Source organism: Oncorhynchus keta, chromosome 11, assembly GCF_023373465.1.
Source record: "Oncorhynchus keta strain PuntledgeMale-10-30-2019 chromosome 11, Oket_V2, whole genome shotgun sequence".
Taxonomy (NCBI): domain Eukaryota; kingdom Metazoa; phylum Chordata; class Actinopteri; order Salmoniformes; family Salmonidae; genus Oncorhynchus; species Oncorhynchus keta.
In genome coordinates, this window is record NC_068431.1 from 10,179,266 (window position 1) to 10,196,967 (window position 17,702).

The 17,702-nt window shown below is 38.5% G+C and overlaps 2 protein-coding genes across 2 annotated transcripts in view; one reads left to right on the forward strand and one right to left on the reverse strand.

Annotated features, from left to right (window-relative positions):
• The first annotated feature begins 411 nt into the window (after positions 1-411).
• On the forward strand, positions 412-1,597 carry LOC127906221 (PGC-1 and ERR-induced regulator in muscle protein 1-like). Its single transcript, XM_052457508.1, has 2 exons — positions 412-453; positions 701-1,597. Exon 2 carries the CDS (start codon positions 887-889, stop codon positions 1,595-1,597), a length of 711 nt encoding a protein of 236 aa, XP_052313468.1. The 5' UTR covers positions 412-453; positions 701-886.
• A 1,932-nt stretch (positions 1,598-3,529) lies between these two features.
• Positions 3,530-17,702, reverse strand: part of LOC118389781 (uncharacterized) — a 32,067-nt gene continuing 17,894 nt past the window's right edge. The window contains exons 13-42 of the mRNA XM_035779626.2: positions 17,463-17,561; positions 15,787-15,922; positions 15,500-15,613; positions 15,208-15,380; positions 14,979-15,121; positions 14,771-14,880; positions 14,558-14,690; positions 14,347-14,463; positions 14,147-14,246; positions 13,716-13,862; positions 13,548-13,610; positions 13,327-13,448; positions 11,971-12,131; positions 11,770-11,878; positions 9,032-9,687; positions 8,501-8,604; positions 8,195-8,338; positions 7,934-8,095; positions 7,731-7,823; positions 7,476-7,625; positions 7,200-7,333; positions 6,910-7,106; positions 6,354-6,586; positions 6,080-6,151; positions 5,628-5,902; positions 5,335-5,459; positions 4,907-5,133; positions 4,596-4,753; positions 4,332-4,435; positions 3,530-4,081 (exon numbers count right to left, since the gene is read on the reverse strand). Coding sequence (XP_035635519.2) covers positions 3,783-4,081; positions 4,332-4,435; positions 4,596-4,753; positions 4,907-5,133; positions 5,335-5,459; positions 5,628-5,902; positions 6,080-6,151; positions 6,354-6,586; positions 6,910-7,106; positions 7,200-7,333; positions 7,476-7,625; positions 7,731-7,823; positions 7,934-8,095; positions 8,195-8,338; positions 8,501-8,604; positions 9,032-9,687; positions 11,770-11,878; positions 11,971-12,131; positions 13,327-13,448; positions 13,548-13,610; positions 13,716-13,862; positions 14,147-14,246; positions 14,347-14,463; positions 14,558-14,690; positions 14,771-14,880; positions 14,979-15,121; positions 15,208-15,380; positions 15,500-15,613; positions 15,787-15,922; positions 17,463-17,561 — 4,860 coding nt within the window. The 3' untranslated portion in view covers positions 3,530-3,782. The remainder of the gene's footprint in view (positions 4,082-4,331; positions 4,436-4,595; positions 4,754-4,906; positions 5,134-5,334; positions 5,460-5,627; positions 5,903-6,079; positions 6,152-6,353; positions 6,587-6,909; positions 7,107-7,199; positions 7,334-7,475; positions 7,626-7,730; positions 7,824-7,933; positions 8,096-8,194; positions 8,339-8,500; positions 8,605-9,031; positions 9,688-11,769; positions 11,879-11,970; positions 12,132-13,326; positions 13,449-13,547; positions 13,611-13,715; positions 13,863-14,146; positions 14,247-14,346; positions 14,464-14,557; positions 14,691-14,770; positions 14,881-14,978; positions 15,122-15,207; positions 15,381-15,499; positions 15,614-15,786; positions 15,923-17,462; positions 17,562-17,702) is intronic.

A 17,702-nucleotide genomic window follows, 5' to 3' on the forward strand; every position in this document is an offset into this window, starting at 1 on the left:
AAGGAGAAATGCTCACAAACAGGAATGTAAACTAATTTGTGGTCAAAATTTAAGAGAAATAAACTTTTTGTGCGTATGGAACATTTCTTGGATCTTTTATTTCAGCTCTTGAAACATGGGACCAACACTTTACATGTTGCGTTTATATTTTTGTTCCGTGTAAGAAGATATCAAGTTTATCTTTATTTTTGTGGACTGTCCTGTGGAGATTAACCTATTTAATCCCATCGGTCACAATAGTGACCGTAAAAAAACGTTTTCAGTTATAAGGCTGTAAAAATGTTACTGACTGATCTATCAATGCATTTCCAGTAAATATTTAAATAATAAAGGGTCTCAATGAATGATGTGCAGTGTCACATGTTTAGTGTAAATTGTCACATGACAAGAGCTGTTTACTTCCTGGTTGCACCATGAGAAGAGGATGGCTGCATCAAAGTTCCCAAACAAAAGGTTAGTAAAGTATGTTAACATAAAGTTAGGACAAAGATGTTTGGTACACATCATCTTTAAGGTGTCTAGTTTTGATATATGCATTTGCAATTACTCAACTTTGTGCAGTGTGGTCATAGAATGTGTAAACATGTTGACGGCAACAATAGTGACAGGCGGGATAACACAGTGCATCTAGGTATACACATAGTTATACACATACATAGTTCTTGTTTTACCTAACTTTCTACTCTGTTCTTTCTTTTAGTTTCACTTTGAGTCAAGTTCTGGATATGTTGGATCTAGGTGACTGCCCAGACAAGGCATGCAACATTGCAGTTATCCCTCACAATGAGAAGGATGCTGTCCTGAGTGATTGTGACAGCGATGAGTCAGATATGGACTATGGACAGGCCATTTGCCAGCCAGGCTGTTGAATGCATATGCTGAACCTATGCAAACAGACCATGACAGGAACAACGTTATCAGTGATGATGACCTACCCCTCACCACCCTCCCCCATCCACAACCTCCTCCACTCCCCTCCATTGTTGTTAATGAAAAGCCAAGGGCCTCTACCCGCCAGAGGGTCCAGTCAGAAGAGCCAAGGGCCTCTATAAGCCACGGGGGTCAGCCAGAAGAGCCAAGGGCCTCTCTAAGCCACGGGGGTCAGCCAGAAGAGCCAAGGGCCTCTATAAGCCACGGGGGTCAGCCAGAAGAGCCAAGGGCCTCTATAAGCCACGGGGGTCAGCCAGAAGAGCCAAGGGCCTCTATAAGCCACGGGGGTCAGCCAGAAGAGCCAAGGGCCTCTATAAGCCACGGGGGTCAGCCAGAAGAGCCAAGGGCCTCTATAAGCCACGGGGGTCAGCCAGAAGAGCCAAGGGCCTCTATAAGCCACGGGGGTCAGCCAGAAGAGCCAAGGGCCTCTATAAGCCACGGGGGTCAGCCAGAAGAGCCAAGGGCCTCTATAAGCCACGGGGGTCAGCCAGAAGAGCCAAGGGCCTCTATAAGCCACGGGGGTCAGCCAGAAGAGCCAAGGGCCTCTATAAGCCACGGGGGTCAGCCAGAAGAGCCAAGGGCCTCTATAAGCCACGGGGGTCAGCCAGAAGAGCCAAGGGCCTCTATAAGCCACGGGGTCAGCCAGAAGAGCCAAGGGCCTCTATAAGCCACGGGGTCAGCCAGAAGAGCCAAGGGCCTCTATAAGCCACGGGGGTCAGCCAGAAGAGCCAAGGGCCTCTATAAGCCACGGGGGTCAGCCAGAAGAGCCAAGGGCCTCTATAAGCCACGGGGGTCAGCCAGAAGAGCCAAGGGCCTCTATAAGCCACGGGGGTCAGCCAGAAGAGCCAAGGGCCTCTATAAGCCACGGGGGTCAGCCAGAAGAGCCAAGGGCCTCTATAAGCCACGGGGGTCAGCCAGAAGAGCCAAGGGCCTCTATAAGCCACGGGGGTCAGCCAGAAGAGCCAAGGGAAAAGCTGCAGGTGGTCAAAAATAAAGATTGAGCGTTCAAACGATCGAAGAGGCCTGCCACTGATGTGATTCCAAAACACATAGAATACAGCCCAAATATGCAAAAGTTTGGCACAAAACCACTGAGCCATGGAAGGAGATCTTTACTGGTTGCTACTGTTGAAGATCAGGCAAGATATGACAAAGCTTCTCACTGGCCAATCAACACGATGCACCGGTTCCACAGAAGTCGTACTACCTATGCATGTGAGAAATGCAAAGCGCCACTGCACATTGAGTGCTTCAAGATATACCATGGACAGTAGAAAAGGAGATAAGACCGAATGAAAAAGGGTTGAAAAAGACAATAAAAGAAAAATAGAAAAGTCGATAAAGAGTGAGGAGAAGCAGTACAACGGACCCTAGGAAGAAAAGAAAAGTCGACGAAAAAGACAATCAAAATGACTGAAATGTTTTTGGAAAAGAAGGTCAATTGATTCAAGACATCCTGTATGACAGTAGGTCTGACTGATCGTAGTTCAAAACAGTGATGCACAAACTAATCTTGAACTTGGTTCTGAAGCCTAACTCTATGATATATATATATATATATATATACATCTATAAAAGCACTCATTGTCCAGTGGCGCTTTCAAAAAAAATAATATATATATATATATATATATATATATATATATAATTGTATTTTATTCAGTGTAGGCCTCTACTTTAATGAATATTCTACAGGCTACTTCTATCCTAAATGTTACCTTTATGTTCAGTGGGAATGACTCACATGACTGCTATACATTTGTTAGTGAATGTTGCACTAAAATGTCACAATGACAATGTTACAATAAATATTGCACTAAAGTACAAGTTCAACTGTTAAAATAAAGTTACAATATTAATGTTTCAGCACATGTTGAACTAAAGTAACAATGTTGAAATACGTTGATGGTTGTTGTCTTGTTGTCTTTGCTCTCAGTATTCATATCGTGTTGTGTAAGGGTTTTTGATGTGTAAAATAGTCACACTAGAATGTGACAGGGCATTCTAGTGGCAATGCTGGGGACTGCTAGTGACAGAGTTTTAAATGTGTTAATAACTGGGCTGGGGACTGCTAGTGACAGAGTTTTAAATGTGTTAATAACTGGGTTGGGATATATAACAACTTTTATAACTGCATAGGAGAAATATGTTAATTCAGTATACGTAACTTTATTCCACCGGTCACAATTGTGACTGACCATCAAACACACTTTTTCACCTACTTTTCCATTAAAATGTCAAAACATAATGATTGATTATTAATTCACTGCAATGTTATGTTTATGGAATCTGGGGATTATTGGCAGGAAATCACACTATTAAAATGCATGAAAAACTAGATCATTTATGTGCTGGCTTTTGGTTCTTAGAGCAGAACATTGAAATGACCTCGACAAACAAAAAGGCACACGTGGCTAGTGTAACTTGTATGAATCAATTGGGCCCTCTGCTGTTCAAGAAGAGAACTACAAATGCTCCCATCATCCCCTTCTTTCCTAAGGGCCATAGTTCGTAGTGCTGTTTTTTTCAGGCACATAAAGGGTAAAAACACTTAAATCATTCTTCATTCATTCACTTCAATGAATATATATTGAACCAATCCAGTTAAACAATAAGTACACTTTATTCACATTGGGTTCCAGCATATTTAAAACAGTTGAGACATTTATTTCGTCAATTATTGCTATACATCTAGATTATTTACTTAAACGGATATAAATATATATTCTATAATAGTATATTTTCAGTCAACAAGTCATCTTTGGTCACAAAAAAAATGTAAACAGAATTACAAAGGAGTTCTTTCCAGCCTGTATACCTTAGTAGGGAAAGGGGGTACCTAAGTCAGTTAGTTAGTACATGTTGATAACGTTTGAGGCTCTCTTTAGCAGCTTATTCATGACATCTGGGTAATACGACCCAACTTCTTCAAAGTGCTCTTTTGACAGGAAAAATATATCCACATAGTTATCAGCAATGGCAGTGTATCTACACAACTTGGATTTCAGCAGCAAGTCAACTCCCAATGCGGCTCCAGTTGTAAGATACTCAATGGCCTCCTTTCCAGTTCTCCATGAGCAAAGTTTCACCTTACCAATCAGGATCAGCAACATGCCACGGCCAGAGTCTCCCCTTCTATTGATGTATTCCCCTAGAAGAGATCGCATTTCAGCATGTATACCGAAAAGTATACACTGTTCCCCACTCAAAATAGTTGTGAATAACTCATGTGGTAATGTACACACCGTCAGATTATTCCTCAGAAGTGGTTAGGTGCAGAATCTTAGTTAAGAAAGAAAGTGAAATGGGCCGACCATACACCCTGCAGACTACTAGCGCAAAATGTGAAGTTATGCAGGTGAATGTCAAGTTAGTATTTAGCCCATGATGCTCATGTTTACCAGAGGTGTAGCTTTTCAGCAACATTTTCGTTGCCAAGTGTCGCAGGAATGTTTCTGAGAGGTGAGTGAAGAGCTGATTTTTCTTCAGTAGATTCACGCTTATTCTAAAATGGTGAGAAAAGAATAGTGTTTTATAATCACATGCTACATGGTCTTCTTTTGTACACATCATTCGTCAAATGAAGCAGTAGTTTGGTACAGTATGTAACAGTTTAACATTTCATCACTAAGCAGTTGCAGACGTATTGATGCCTTGCTAGTTACCTTGAGAAAATTTCAACTTTCATACAATGAGGTGTATCTTTGAACAATTCTTCTGAATCCATCCCTTTGGTGCGTGTCCATCGGTAATTGTAGAATCGGATTACGCGATTTTGCAGCGCCGATGGAATGTTCTCATCCATCATGTAGTTTTGGACTGCCTGCATTAAAAGAAAGATAATGAGTCACCCAAATGCATAGGTCTCTCGCAACAGTACCTAATTTTCAGCTTTTGAAAACTGAATTGCAATAAATCAAAAGTTGACTCTGAAAAAGTTTGTTAAATTCTAGTCTGAGTATTTTGTTAATAATACCTGCAGCTTCTCTTCATACGCCACTTGAAGTGATTGCTTGTTTGTTTGAGTGGATGAGAGAAGTCCCATATTATAACTGACTTGCATCTTGGAAAGAATCATTATCAAAACGGAGAATAACAATTCTCTGTATGTCACTGCACGGATATCACCATAGCCTGTTGTTGTGTAAGTTGCTAAAGTCCAATATACGGAGTAGGTGTAAATATCAGGGAGGTAAAACACTTCTGTAAAAACAAAACATTAAAACAACACAAATAAATCTAGTGTTTACATATTTAGAAACTCAGAAATGTTGCATGTCATACTAAAAGCTGTCAAAAGTCTAATAAATGTATTGTAATTAATACATGAATTATATTCATTTATTTATTTTCATTAATAAAACTAATTTAATCATTCATCATGCTTTATCCATTTTAGCTGACCTTCTGTGTTGACAACCCATGAAATAAAGCCACCATGCAAAGCAAATAAAAGAAATAAAACTGCGGTACAGTGGACAAACAGGATTGCATGGACCAAGTACTTGATGATTCGTATGGCAAGTAAGCTGTCAATGTAAAACGAGAGAAGAGAAAATAGATTAGAGGCAAAAGACTTGGGATAACACCAATCAACAACTTGACTGTGGGAAATTGTATTACACAACTGTTAAACACATACTGGTAAAAACAGCATTGAGAACATGCTAAATTTAACAAAAACATAATGCATATACTTAGTTATGATGGATTGCTCCTCCTTGTGCATGAAGACAAGTACAGTCAGAATCCGGAGTAGATGAAAAGTGCGAACATATACTATTATGGGCAGAAATGCTGACGGTGACACTTGATTCATGAGGTGCAAAATTGTAAATGCATATGGGAATGAGCATATGACATCATAAATGTATCCCACTTTCCTCGTCATATAGCTCAGTGACACAGATCTGTAGTCTGAGATGTATGATCCACTTTCATCATAGAAGCAAATATGAAATTTCAAAATGATCTAAAAGAAAAAAAAATGTTTTATGTAATCACACGCAGACTGAAAAACAAATCCGTAATACAACAAGGTGGGTGTAGTGTACATTATAATTTATGGAAACACAATGTTTCAACAGACTGAAAGGACCCTAAGGTGGTTATTTAGATTACTGACAAATTCGTGAGCTGCGTCTCTCACCTCAATCATTTGAATGTATTCGATAATCATAGTTAACAAAAAGATGCCTCGGTCAAGATTGAACACAGATGGCTGAAATTGAGGGAAATCAATTATTCATATTTTCTTATACTACTTACATCTCAAGTGTACCAACACGAATATTCATAAAGATTAATATTATATTTGACTGATATTTTACCTTGAGGTCAATAATACAATAGGCCGCTAATGGATATAGCAAACCATTATGCGACAACGAATTCTAATTCCGAGAACAATGTGTACCACCTACCATATATGTTATCGCCCAAAACAGAATGATGATCAGAAGGCAAGATGTGTACTGATACACAACACGTACTGTGCTTTCCGGATTGATTGTTGTGTTGTGGATTCTGATGACATTCAACAGAAAACTGATCAAGAATTGAGTGATGCTTGTCTTAATTCGGACATGAAATGGCAAGTCTTTAAACTTTGCTTTATTTTCCTCTTCTGCCATGCATGTCTTGTAAAGCTTTATATCTGATGGACGAAACAAATGGCTCATGTATAAATGGTGCAACCCATAAAAGCTACAATTATAATAAATATGTTTGCTGCAGCAATACTACACCAAAGAGCTAAGCAAAGCTTTTTCCTATAACTTGAAAGATAAAAAAAAAAAAAAAAAAAAAAAAAAATGTTGGCACCAAAACATTTTTGTGGGCAGTTTAAAAATGTGTGGTAGGGTGCCTCAGTACAAATACAATAATTATAAAAGTTACATAGATTTGCTTTTGCCTGACTTTCTATTTCATCAACACATGAATATAGCAACATTTCTGAAGTAATGCCAGCCAACTTACATCCGGTGTCATTCATAAGTATGTCAGTTGCTGAAACATTCTTCTGAACTTTTGACATGTCCATTGTTCTTTGCAGTAGCTGTTCACGTTTCGTTTCTGCAGCTTTCTTGATCTGTTTGCAAATGTCTGGATAGTATTTGACAGTTTCATCAAGGCTTTTCTTGGAGAGGACATACAGATCACAATTTGTGGCAGCCCTGGGACACACAAGAAAACAGTATAATTGATCAGACACAGTTTTATATTTAAATGTGAGAAAATTATGCTTTTAGTCATCAAAAGCCTCATGCCTTATTGTGGTTGCACGAGGTTCTGCAAACAGAAGGCTTCCTTCTCCAAAGTATTGTCCGGCATTCAGTTTGATGATAACAGTCAACTCGTCCTGTGACAAGACTTCTACTTCTCCCTTTTCAATGAAATACATCTAAGAAGAAAAAAATGCTAGTAATAACAAATATGGTGAAGAGCAACAGCAACAATCTCATGTACACCCGTTCTGTAATTGGGATGGAGCCCTGCTGTCATAGAACATAGAAACCTTAACACAGCAGGGCCGTGTGTCACACCTCAGATCCAAAGTCATTTCTTTTGCATATCAGGTCATTAGCTCTGTAAAGGCACGGTCGAATCTGTCTAGCTAGTAACCGAATGAATCCTCCATCTGTTTCCAATTGGTCCACACTCTCTTTTCTCAGTATTTTGTGAAAAAAGGGTCCCTGTAGAGTTGGCAGAACAAAAAGAAACTTAGCTTCCAGAATTAATTATGTAGAAAAGATTTGAAGAAAAGATTTATTAGCTGAAAAAAGTAAAAATGATTTTACATCAAGCTTTCCAGATAATGTTCTCTCGAGTGGGGATAAATGTTGTGCCACTAGGTTCCTTCGCTGCTTCCTCTTGATATCAAGTCCAAATGCCTAAAATTAAACAATAATAATAAGAAGAAGTGTATACCGGTATATGTACTTCAGTCACAACATTAAATCAAGGTATTCTAACCTGATAAAAAATCTATTGATAAATGTACCTTTGCAATAAGGTCAGAGTAGATAATGGTAGATATATCTCCGAGTAGAGATGATGGCAAATACTCAAACAGTGTGTCTTGGTCTATTCCTTTCGTTCTTATCCATTTGAAAGCATAGAAGTTCACAGTATTGTGATATAGATGCCCTGTAATATTCTGACTCTAAGGCAGAGAATTGCACATAATGAGACCTCAAAACATACAACAGGTAAGGAACAGAAGTTACAAACGATATCACATCTACAAAAATAAAAACCTTACCTTCAAGAATAGTTGTATGCTTTCCTTTTTCTCAGTAAAAGCTGCCCTTGTAGCATCTGCATTGGCTAACATAGCAGCAAATGTACCAGCCACATAACCACAATACAATGCTCCAGACACCATTATGAAGACCATGGTAATTTTCTGCAAATACACACACAAAAAACAAACAATACAATTCCTTTCGAATACTGTACATTTAATAATAACCGTATAAACCTTTTACAGTAGCTTTAAAAAAAATATTGCTGTGATCTTGAGTTGTTTACTTCATTGATCCTAAAACTGTCATTTGAATAACCTTACCATAGAGGTTAGATAAGGATGTATATCACCATAGCCTACACCACTGAGCGTTGCAGTTGCAAAATATAAACTTATGCAATACAGTTCTGTGAAGGTAGCCGTTTCTGAGGGGAAGAAGAGTTTCCATGACAATACAAAGTTCTCAAGTAAGTTACACACTTTCTAAAAAAAATATTTTTGATAACTTATGTTGTAGTGTAATTTAATGATATTATACAATACCAGTCAAAAGTTTGGACACACCTACTCATTCAAGGGTTTTTCTTTATTTGTACTATTTTCTACATTGTAGGATAATAATGAAGACATCAAACCTATGAAATAACACATATAGAATCAGGTAGTAACCAAAAAAGTGTTAAACAAATCAAAATATATTTTAGATTCTTCAAAGTAGCCACCCGTGGCCTTGATGACAGCTTAGCACACTCTGGGCATTCTGTGTCCAAACTTTTGACTGGTACTGTATATGGTTAAGATAGTAGTAAAACAATAGTAGCAGTAAAACAAACGAGTTGAGTTAGAACCTACCATACACCACGTTAAACGTGTAGTCCATGTGATATGCCCAGGACTGTGATGAACAGTTGTGCTTTACCATAGGCAATAAGTAATTGGTTGTGTCACCAAACAAGTCTGCTGGAGGGCATACAATTGCAAAAACGATGCAAGTGCTGAAGTGAAGAAAAAGGACGCAATACAGAAAGAACTTAGCAAATGTGACAATCGTCTTTTCGGTTGCAATCCCTGATTGCCAGAATGAAAATGCAAGAGGAATCCGATATAACTGGAGAAGATGAGGGGCTCTGAGATATGCATATAGGTGCAGCGCTTCACTGTTGGAGTAAAATCCATTCTCGTCAAAAGGGGAAACCACCATCCAACCAATAACTTCCCAAGGAAAACAGCTGATGAGATCTATTAGAAAGCTTGTCTTCACATAGTGCTTTGCCGTTTCCAGCGTGTCCACTTTGAGATTGTCCTTGTAAAAAGCAACATGCAAACGGATATAAATGTCAATCCAGCAAAAAAGGCCCAGAATATAGGACAAAATCCAGAGTTCCTTTTTGTAGTGGAGAAAAGCAAAAAGAAGAGAGCTATTGATGCTGACCGTTATGGCCAAAACAAATCGGAAACATTCCCATCGGATGTACAGTGGATTGCTAGGCAAAATGGCACCACTATATCTAGAAAAAACAAAAAAAAAACATTTTCATTACAGAGCAGAGCACTGTCATCAAGTCCCATAACATACTATTATTTCAAGTCATTTAGAACACACTGTCTGTCAGTTTGTCTCAATGAAACATTAAGCATTATATACACTGAAGGACAGGATCTGGAGAAAAACTCTGCTAATCTCTCTTGCGCAGTTCTAAAAAAAGAGGTTGCAACTTCTCACACTATTTTTTAATTTACTTTAGTTTATTTAGTAAATATTTGATTACCTATATTTCTTGAACTGCACTGTGGGTTTTAAGGGCTTGTAAGTAAGCATTTCACTTTCAGGTCGAAACGTGTTGTATTCGGCGCACGTGACAAATAAAGTTTTATTCGATTAATTTGTTACAGACATTCAGTGCATTCGGAAAGTATTTAGACCCCTTGACTTTTTCCAAATTTAGTTACGTTATAGCCTTACTTCAAAATGTATTAAATATTTTTTTCCCTCGTCAATCTACACACAATATCTCATAATGACAAAACAAAAACAGATTTTTAGATTTTTTTTGCAAATGTATTTAAAAAAAACGGAAACATAACATTTCCATAAGTATTCAGACCCTTTACTCAGTACTTTGTTTACGTATGTCTGGCAGAGATTACAGCCTCAAGTCTTCCTGGGTATGACGCAACAAGCTTAGCACACCTGTATTTGAGGAATTTATCCCGTTCATCTCTGCAGATCCTGTCAAGCTCTGTCAGGTTGGATGGGGAGTGTCGCTGCACAGCTATTTTCAGGTCTCTCCAGAGATGTTCGATCGGTTTCAAGTCCGGGCTCTAGCTGGGCCACTCATGGACATTCAGAAATTTGTCCTGAAGCCATTTCTGTGTTGTCTTGGCTGTGTGATTAGGGTCGTTGTCCTGTTGGAAGGTGAACCTTCGCCCCAGTCTGAGAGCAGGTTTTCATCAAGGATCTCTCTGTACTTTGCTCCGTTCATCTTTCCCTCGATCCTGACTAGTCTCTCAGTCCCTTCCCCTGAAAAACATCCCCACAGCATGATGCTGCCACCACCATGCTTCACCATAGGGATGGTGCCAGGTTTCCTCCAGATGTGACGCTTGGCATTCAGGCAAAAGTGTTCAATCTTGGTTTCACCAGACCAGAGAATATTGTTTATCATGGTCTGAGAGTCTTTAGGTGCCTTTCGGCAAACTCCAACTGTGCTGTCATGTGCCCTTTACTGAGGAGTGGCTTCCGTCTGGCACTCTATCATAAAGGCCTGATCGGTTGTGCTGGAGAGATGGTTGTCATTCTGTAAGATTCTCCCATCTCCACAGAGGAACTCTGGAGCTCTGTCAGAGTGACCATTGGGTTCTTGGTCACATCCCTGACCATAGCCCTTCTCCCACGATTGCTCAGTTTGGCAGGGCAGCCAGCTCTAGGAAGAGCCTTGGTGGTTCCAAACTTCTTCCATTTAAGAATGAAGGAGGCCACAATGTTCTTGAGGACCTTCAATGCTGCCGAAATGTTTAACTACCATTCCCCAGATCGGTGCCTCGACACAGTCCTGTCTCGGAGCTCTACAGATAAATCCTTCGACCTCATGGCTTGTTTTTTTCTCTGACATGCACTGTCAACTGTGGGACATTATATAGACAGGTGTGTGCCTTTCCAAATCATGTCCTATCAATTGAATTTACCACATGTGGACTCCAATCAAGTTGTAGAAATATCTCATAGATGATCAATGGAAACAGGATGCACCTGAGCTCAATTTCGAGTTTCATAGCAAAGGGTCTGAATACTGATGTACATTTCTAAAAACCTGTTTTCGCCATGTCATTATGGGGTATTGTGTGTAGATTGAGGAAGATTCTTTATTAATTTAATACATTTTAGAATAAGGCTTTAACGTAACAAAATGTGGGAAAAAAATCAGGGGGTCTGAATACCTTCCGAATGCACTGTAATTTGTCTCTTGGAGCAAAAAAACTAACTAGATGTAAATGTTTATGTAAATGCTTGTTATATTGTGGTTTTTATTATGAAATGTGGATGGTTTGACAGTGACAAGTTTTACAAGCCTGAGCAGTTGTCTGCATACCTTGTTGTGGGAGGTATCCGTTTAGTTTTGCTCAGTTTCAGAAGTTTTTCCTCAACAGTTTCTTCCTCTGCTCCAGCATAGATTGGGAAGTTTCCAAAATCCTCAATATCTACAATCCATTGTATGTTGTATGTTTAGTTTTTCCTAGTAATTGAATAAGAGGCACATATTGTATGCAGACATGGTGAAGGGAAAACTTACAACACTTCGACTTCTTGGCATATCGACGACCTTGATATGTCAACGAGGCATCTTTCTTCTTTAGTGTGTCATCATCCTGTTCCTCAGACTTCATAATTTCTTCAACGCTTTGCAGTAAAGTGTTGTAATACTCTGGTGTTGATTGCAATTCTGTAATTTGGCTAGAAGGAAACAAAATCAGAAATCATGATTTGTATTATATAATTCACTCAATCTGTTTCTCTACCAGTATATGGCATTTATAACGTTTGTGCATACACATTTTAACAGGAAATCTCTTATGACATTTGACAATTCATATGACAATGAATATTATGGACTCTTTTAACAAAAGGGTCAATCTAAGCGCAGGCGGTAGTGCTATAGGTTCAGGGGTGTGTCAGAAATATTTGTGCTATTTTAACTTTCACATTTATCAAGTTTGAGAGGAGTAAAACAGTGAGCTAATATTTGATGGGTTTTGTGGGGGTTCGATGAATAAACAAGTTGTGGGTGTGTCGATGCTTGGCCAATCAGAACATGCTCCATGGCGGAATATGTGGTTGCTTCAAGTTGTATTTACGGTATTTTATGTGTTGCCTTGGAATCAACTCCAACTCAAATGTTAGTCCGTTATAGTTTGTTAAATGGCTTATGGACATTTAGCCTACATCATGGAGTGTTTTAATAAGCACGTCCAAAACGGGACCTGCATGGCTAAAATAATGTGAGTCTGCCTACAATGTATAGATAAAAAGGGAATATCAGCTCACTGTTTTACTCCTCTCAAACTTGATATATTAATAAAGCTTAGGTGATTAAGATGTATTTCCAAACGGTCTCAGGAGCCAAATCCTTATCGAGTCTTGACTACTTCGCTATTGCAGTGGACAGGACAAAAACAAAGCCTTCATTGAGAGCAGGGGAGGTTATGCTTGGTTTTTAACCAAATAAACGAAATAGGAAGAAACATGAATTTTTTTTATGTTTCTAAATACGAAGTATAAAGGCTACTCATGTTCCATGCGCAATATTGTCAGTGTGCATCACCGCTGGATAGGCTGTTACCGCCTTCCAAATGCATCCCATTACCACATGCGTAACCGCTAAAACCAGCTTTTGGTTGGTTTTATAATCCCTATCAGCGCTGCCTGAAATTGGCACTTTGGATCATGATTTTAAGGACAAACCTCAAATATGTCTACCCTCCCATCTGAGTGCAAGCGAGCTGATATAAGACGGGGTCAATTCCCGAACCTGGCTTTAGGGCTTGGAAATGGCATTTCTCCAGTTTTTACATCACGAAATTGCAAACTAACGTGCGTTTGACACTGGCACCAACTGAAACTAGAGCTCCAAGTGTTAAAATAGATGTACCTTTCAATGACCGGGTATCTCTCCAGAACAGATTTAATTTTGTCAAAATCGATCACTAATATCTCACAATGAGTCTTTGCACGGACGGTCATTGTAGCTTGTTTTCCAAACAAAAATCCAGCCTGAAATTAGATCCAATGAGTATTCAGTGTAACATTCCAAATATGAATAAAAGTATTCAATCAAAACTCTGCTTGAGGAAATGTCTTTGTAAATATTACCTCCCCGAAATACATTCCTTCACCGTAGAGTCCAACAATTTCAGACAAGTCATCACTTAGAATCTTGAAAGTCAAATCAAAGGATTTATTTGTAAAAACAGAAACAAATGGGGGGGTGAGAATACACATTACATATCATTCATACAAGCATAACTATTTCATACTAACCTGGCAAGTCCCTCTTCGAATGCAAAATAGTTCTCTGGTAATAGTTTCACTGTACTGGATGATCTCCCCTCTGGGAAAGAAATACATGACAGAGGTTGATGCCAGGTCCCGAATGAACGCTTGTCCAGCTTGCTCGAAATAAGGAATCTGTTGAATAAAAATAAATGGCCCTCTTAATTTAAACATAGGTCGATTATGCTGTATAAAACGGATGATGGTTGCGATGAAAGAAGAAATAACTGATGAGCTCATAACTGACTCAAAAACATAACAGTGCCCTGTTATGATTGTAAATTAAGTTAAAGCTGTATGAAAAATCGATTTCCTTTATAAACAGTCTGCAATGTGTTTTTCTTCCTAACTACAAAATATGTGATATGACTGTCTTTATCAGCATACAGGTACATACTGTACAAAACAAATATGGATACCTTTGACAAGAACCTCCCTCTCTCTTTCATCAGGACAATCTGTTGAAGTTCGATTGGCAAGTCATGCATTAAAAATTGGCCCCCTGGGTATGCTTGACCCCTGAAACATAAAAATAATAATACATATTTGGTCTATTGAAAGGAATGACCTCTGAGATATATTTGAAAAATGAAAAAAAAAAAAAAAAAAAAAACCTTACTGGTACTTTGACCAAAGAAGACTCATATACTCAGTGACCCTTGTTTGAAGAGATACACTAAGGTCATGGCTTTCCATGAAGTTGGTCATAGCTGAGAGGAGATTCTGAAATGTAACCCTGGAGAAAAGATAGTCTTGCTTAGGAGTTATAAACCAATGCACATCAATACACACTTAAGATTAAAAAACATACAAAAGTAAAAAAGATTTACCTGGCAGCATTCTGACTGGCCAATGTGGCATAGACTTGACTGATAATGTAGTTAAAGACAAACAAGCCAATGAAGCAAACAAACACAGCAGTAAGTCGCTCTTTCATAGTGTTGGGAACAATGTCACCATATCCTGAGAGAGAAATATTCAGTTATGAAACGTTTAAGGCATTGTACTGTTGTATTAACTGAGCGGGGTGGACTTAATCTTACCAATGGTTGTCATGCTTGTTGTGGTCCAGTAAACAGAAATCATATAATGATACAAGTTGCTATGGCTGGCTTTCAGTCCTGTGTTCCAGGCCCATGACTCTTCATCACACCTATGGAAAAATGTAATATTTGTCTAAACATCAATTGAAACAGAAGTCATTAACACTTCCAAACCATTGTCTTTTTTTCTAAAAGATTGGAGTATTACCTGAAGTCCTTGCAGCCTGTGAGATACATTACTCCAGAGCAGCAGTGCACAGAGAAAATCAGGAGGAAAAGACATTTAGCCGTTCTTAGCTCAAACAGGTTCTTATCCATGTCATTTTCTTTTTTGTTGAAAAACAAACACACCTGGAATGTAAGAACATTTGTGTTCAGGTTCAAGCCTCACAATGACCTACATGGTCATAAAAACTATGAGATATTAAACTTGTTACCTTCCGAATCCAAATAAGACGATTCCATCGGACATAGCCTAAAACTCTCCAATGTGCTTCTCCACTTGTTGTAAAAGAGAAGAAGTCCAAAGGGACAACAGCCAGGACGTCATAATATAGATTCCAAGATTTTCGATAGTTGTCAAAAATACCCATTATGTCAGCTTGATAGCCTTTGTTAACAGAAAAAATAAACCACAATTAACATGCGTGTTTCTATTCACTGAAATGGCATCAGTATCAAAGTGAGTAAGTACATTTTTCTATAAAACAACGAAGACCAACACATTACCATCTTTTGTAAAAACTTCTGTGCGGAGGTTCACAAATATGTCGATAATGGCAAAAACATCAACCAATGAGCTGATTGTAAGATAGAACACACCCCATCCTTCATTGTAAAAGCCTGTAAAGCCATTTAAAAAAAACTTCAAAAACATTTTCAGTAATTGATTCATTTTAGATTTAAGGACTCGCTAACCTTTAGTGGTGGATGCATTTTTTTCAACAAAAGAGTTTACAGTTGTTCTAGTGGTGGTCTGGAAAATCAGGTCATTGAAAAATTACAACACGACTCACCCTTTGTGTCTAGGTTGTTGGTGAAAAAAAGTACCCATGTTTCGATAAAAATTGAAATGGTGATACACCAAAACATAAAAACCTCCCACTTCTGAGCAAAAATGCCATCTGGTCGAATAGTTGTCATCCAAAAAGACTGGGAACAAACAAAATAAATCAAGACATAAAGCACTCATAGAAGGATATACAGTTGAGGTCAGAAGTTTACATACACCTTAGCCAAATACATTTAAACTCAGTTTTTCACAATTCCTGACATTTAATCCTAGTAAAAATTCCCTGTCGTAGATCAGATAGGATCACAACATTATTTTAAGAATTTGAAATGCCAGAATAACATTAGAGAATTATTTATTTCAGCTTTTATTTCTTTCATCACATTCCCAGTGGGTCAGAAGTTTGCATACACTCAATTAGTATTTGGTAGCATTGCCTTTAAATTGTTTAACTTGGGTAAAACGTTTTGGGTAGCCTTCCACAAGCTTCCCACAATAAGTTGGGTGAATTTTGGCCCATTCCTCCTGACAGAGCTGGTGTAACGGAGTCAGGTTTGTAGGCCTCCTTGCTCGCACATGCTTTTTCAGTTCTGCCCACAAAGTTTCTGTAGGATTGATGTCAGGGTTTTGTGATGGCCACTCCAATACCTTGACTTTGTTGTCCTCAAAACATTTTGACACAACTTTGGATGCATGCTTGGGGTCATTGTCCATTTGGAAGACCCATTTGCGACCAAGCTTTAACTTCCTGACTGATGTGTTGAGATTATGGCCAAACAGTTATATTTTTGTTTCATCACACCAGAGGACATTTCTCCAAAAAGTACAATTTTTGTCCCCATGTGCAGTTGTAAACCGTAGTCTGGCTTTTTTTATGGCGGTTTTGGAGCAGTGACTTCTTCCTTGCTGGGCGGCCTTTCGGGTTATGTCGATATAGGACTCGTTTTACTGTGGATATAGATACTTTTGTACCCGTTTCCTCCAGCATCTTCACAAGGTCCTTTGCTGTTGTTCTGGGATTGATTTACACTTTTCACACCAAAGTATGTTCATCTCTAGGAGACAGAACGCGTCTCCTTCCTGAGCAGTATGACGGTTGCATGGTCCCATGGTGTTTATACTTGCATACTATTGTTTGTACAGATGAACGTGGTACCTTCAGGCATTTGGACATTTCTCCCAAGGATGAACCACACTTATGGGAGTCTACAATTTTATTTCTGAGGTCTTGGCTGATTTCTTTTGATTTTCCCATGATGTCAAGCAAAGATGCACTGAGTTTGAAGGTAGGCCTTGAAATACATCCACAGGTACACCTCCAATTGACTCAAATCATGTCAATTGGTCTATCAGAAGCTTCTGAAGCCATGACATCATTTTCTGGAATTCTCCAAGCTGTTTAAAGGCACAGTCAATTTAGTGTGTGTAAACTTCTGACCCACTGGAATTGTGATACAGTGAATTATAAGTGAAATAATCTGTCTGTAAACAATTGTTGCGAAAATTACTTGTGTCATGCACAAAGTAGATGTCCTCACCGACTTGCCAAAACTATAGTTTGTTAACAAGAAATTAGTGGTGGTTGAAAAAAACTAGTTTTAATGACTCCAACCTAAGTGTATGTAAACTTCCGACTTCAACTGTACAATGAAATAAATGTTCTTCGTTCATCTAACCTACCCGTTTCACATCTGTAGATGTTTTAACTGGTGAAGAGACATTGTGGGACTGGTTTGCAAGATATTCCATAAACAATGTAAAAATCTTCTGATCCCTTGGCTGAAAAGGAAAATAATTAAATACAATAACATCACACCAAGTCAAATAGACGTGCAGTACCAGTCAAATGTTTGGCCACACCTACTCATTCCAGGGTTTTTCTTTATTTTTTTTTTTACAATTTTCTACATTGTAGAATAA